Below are 3,251 nucleotides of genomic sequence, written 5' to 3' on the forward strand. Positions count from 1 at the left end.
TTTTTAATATGTCTATTGGATATTATAAATGTGAATATTTTTCTCTAAATATTTAGTTAAAATTAGCAAGGTTTAACTTTTAACCAATCCTTAGACTCGCCTATAGTCCTGGCAGCTAAAGACCCATAAGTACAACATTGGTCGGCAATGATGGGAGCAGCTGATAGCAGGCTAGCACTGCTGATTGACGTGCAGTTGTGCACACAAACCGGCAAATTGATTGATTGGAGGTGAGCTAATCTGAGGAGTCTAGGAAGTACCATTTGCTTGTATACAGTTGCTACGTTTGTGGTTCTAGTTTTGTACATGCGTACCGATCTATACATCGATCGGTTTAGACTCTTGCAGCATAAGTCAACAGGCTTGTGTCCTTATGGGACATGGATATCTATCTGAATACCCGAAAACGTTGGAAGTGCGCCTCTATGGCGAATTAATGCTGCTTCCAACTTCCATGTCTGTATGACTGTATCTCCCCATTCTGTCTAGCTAACTAGTGCATTCAAATGTACAGAAATATGATATGCAAGAAGTTTAAGAATGTAATTATGCATGTGGGAACTTCCACAAAAGTGCTAGAGCGCATATAAAATTATGGGTGTGACCCGGGTGATGTTATTGGAATCCATTTGCAACTCATGTTACAGCTTATGCATGTTGCACGAATCATGAAGCAATTCAATAACCCAAGGCACTTTTCTCTCTTATATAACATGTGCGACTAGAAAAATCTCATTTACAATGAAGATGGCAACTCATGCTTGCACAAATCACAATACAATTTTAGGGTTTAAGAGGCCATAATTCTCAACTGAGAATTAGAAAAACCAAATGTGCCACCGACCATTGAATATACATATGTACACGCCAACCTGTATGGAGCATCCACCCAATTGTCAATAGGTCATGCACATGACGCCCATACGTCCATTTATATTTTGGGAGAGCACCCGCTATACAGGCGCTGGCAGACAAGCATACAAAGCACAACTTGCGTCACTACACTATAGACTACACATATTACACTCGCCTAGTTTTTTATTCTAATGATGATATGAAACGTACGTACCATAAGCAAACACACATGCCATTTTTCCATACATATACTTACATGTACGTACGTGTCCGGCCGCTACGTGTAAGTACGGCCGCCGCATACCTTGCAGCCGGTCATGACATACGTGGACACACGCACGTTCCGACAAGAACTAGCTAGCCATGCACGGCCGCGACGTTCCTCCTCTTGACCGTGACGGCGAGCCCGTTCTTCATGTGAAGTATGATGGACAGCTTCGGCTCCACGACGTGCCCAGGCACGGCCTCGACGGCGAAGTTCCACAGCACGGCGGCGGCGGCGGTCTTCATCTGCACGAACGCCATCTCCTTGCCGAGGCAGGTCCGGGGACCGGCGTTGAAGGAGATGAACTTGTAGGAAGGCTCGTACCGCAGCTTCCCATCCTGGGTGATCCACCTCTCCGGCCTGAACTCCGCGCAGTCCTTGCCCCAGACGCCCTCCATCCTCCCCATGCAGTAGGAGAATATGAGGATCTTGTCGCCGGCCTTCATCTCGTGCCCGCTCGGGAGCACGTCGCCGGCCACCGCCGCCTTGTGCTCGAAGGGCACGGACGGGTACAGCCTCAGGCACTCACACAGCGCCGCGTGCAGGTACAGCATGCCGCTCAGCTCGCTCACGTCGAACACCACCATGTCGTCGTCGCCGGCCAGCTTCTTACGGGAAGCGACCGGCGCCAGCTCGTCCAGGATCTTCTGCTCGACACGCGGGTTCTTGGTGAGTAGGTAGAAGAACCACGACAGCGCCGCCCCGGTCGTGTCCCGGCCGGCGAGCAGGAGGTTCACCGTCGTGTCACGCAAGAACTCGTCGTCAAACTCGCTCGCGTCATCGTTGCAGATGAAGGACGACAACATGTCGGACGAGCTACTGATGCCCTCCCGGAGCTTGTGATCGGCCCTGCGTTTCGCGATAGTCTCGGCCGCGAAGAGGTCGATTGTCCTCTTAGCGGCGGCCATCTTCCGCTCGGTGCCGACCTCCAGCCGGTACATGAGCTTCCAGCACACCGGCGAGATGAGGTGCCGGATGAAGAGCGTCTCCAGCACGTCGTCCATGGCGCGCGCGAAGGGCACGACGGGGAGGCCAATCTGCAGGCACCCGGGGTCGACGCCGAAGACGAGGTTGCAGGTCATGTCGAACGTTAAGCGCAGGAACGCGTCGTGCAAGTCGCAGCTGGCTCCGGCGTCGGCGGCGTGCTCGAGGAAAGGTAGGAGGCTCCTCCCCACCTTGTCGCGGCTATACCGCGCTGAGAAGGCGCGGAAGCGAGGCCCCGCCATGAGCAGCTGAGACTTGGCACGCTGGCGGCGCCATGACTCGCCGTCCGCGTTGAAGATGCCGTTGCCCAAGACGTCGAAGATCTCGGCGAACTCGTCCCCTTTTGGGTAGTTGATGAAGTTGGAGGTGAAGATGTGGCGCACGTTGGACGGGTCGCAGGTGACGAAGAAGCGGACGCCGGTGAGCCCCGCGCGTGCCTCGAAGTTGTACAGTGTGCCGGCCAGGATGCCCGTGGCCCAGTCGTGGAAGTGGTGCATGTTGGCGACCAGGCCTGGGAGATGGCCCAGTATTGGCCATTCGGTCGGCTCTGCCTTGCTTATTTTCTTGGACTGAAGGTGACGGTAGTAGAAGACGAAGCAGCAAAGGAGGGAGACGACCTCTACGAGCCAGTACAGGGAATCCATTGCTAGCTAGCTCTGCTCTTGGAAAAGATGGGAGATCAATCACCACAGCAATATGGCCTTATATGGGCGAGCTCTTGCATGCATAGATATATGTAAGCTCATAAGTAGCTGAGATGTCTCCCGTCAGCATACAGTACGATGATTGGGGTCATCAATATGATTTTATCAGTTCTCAAAAATAGTTTGTGGTTTTCGATATGGAAAGGAATGATGTGCTCCTGCACGTCATATCTAAAATTATGTGACTGAGAATTGTGTGGTTGGCATAAGGGAAAAGTATGGTCTATGTTTTTTCAGTAGGTTTGCCATTATCCCTAGAATTGAAATTCTTTGAGATCTAGTAGATATTTCAGCCACCGTGTACCTCTCCTTATCATCATCTTCCACTTCGGGGGAGACTAGGCGAGACCAGAATTGTTGCGCATGCTATGGGATGCGAGACTGGAAGATTTAGGATTTGGATGTTTGAGGTGGAAGCGAAGGTGCAGCAGCTACTTTGTGTT

The 3,251-nt window shown here is 51.7% G+C and overlaps 1 protein-coding gene across 1 annotated transcript; it reads right to left on the bottom strand.

The window, feature by feature from the left end:
* Nucleotides 1–722: 722 nt before the first annotated feature.
* LOC124701381 (noroxomaritidine synthase-like) lies at nt 723–2,928 on the bottom strand. The gene has a single exon (XM_047233434.1). The coding sequence runs from the start codon at nt 2,746–2,748 to the stop codon at nt 1,213–1,215; it is 1,536 nt and encodes a 511-aa protein (XP_047089390.1). The 5' UTR covers nt 2,749–2,928; the 3' UTR covers nt 723–1,212.
* Nucleotides 2,929–3,251: the final 323 nt, after the last annotated feature.

The sequence above is a fragment of the Lolium rigidum genome, chromosome 3 (assembly GCF_022539505.1).
Source record: "Lolium rigidum isolate FL_2022 chromosome 3, APGP_CSIRO_Lrig_0.1, whole genome shotgun sequence".
Lineage (NCBI taxonomy): Eukaryota > Viridiplantae > Streptophyta > Magnoliopsida > Poales > Poaceae > Lolium > Lolium rigidum.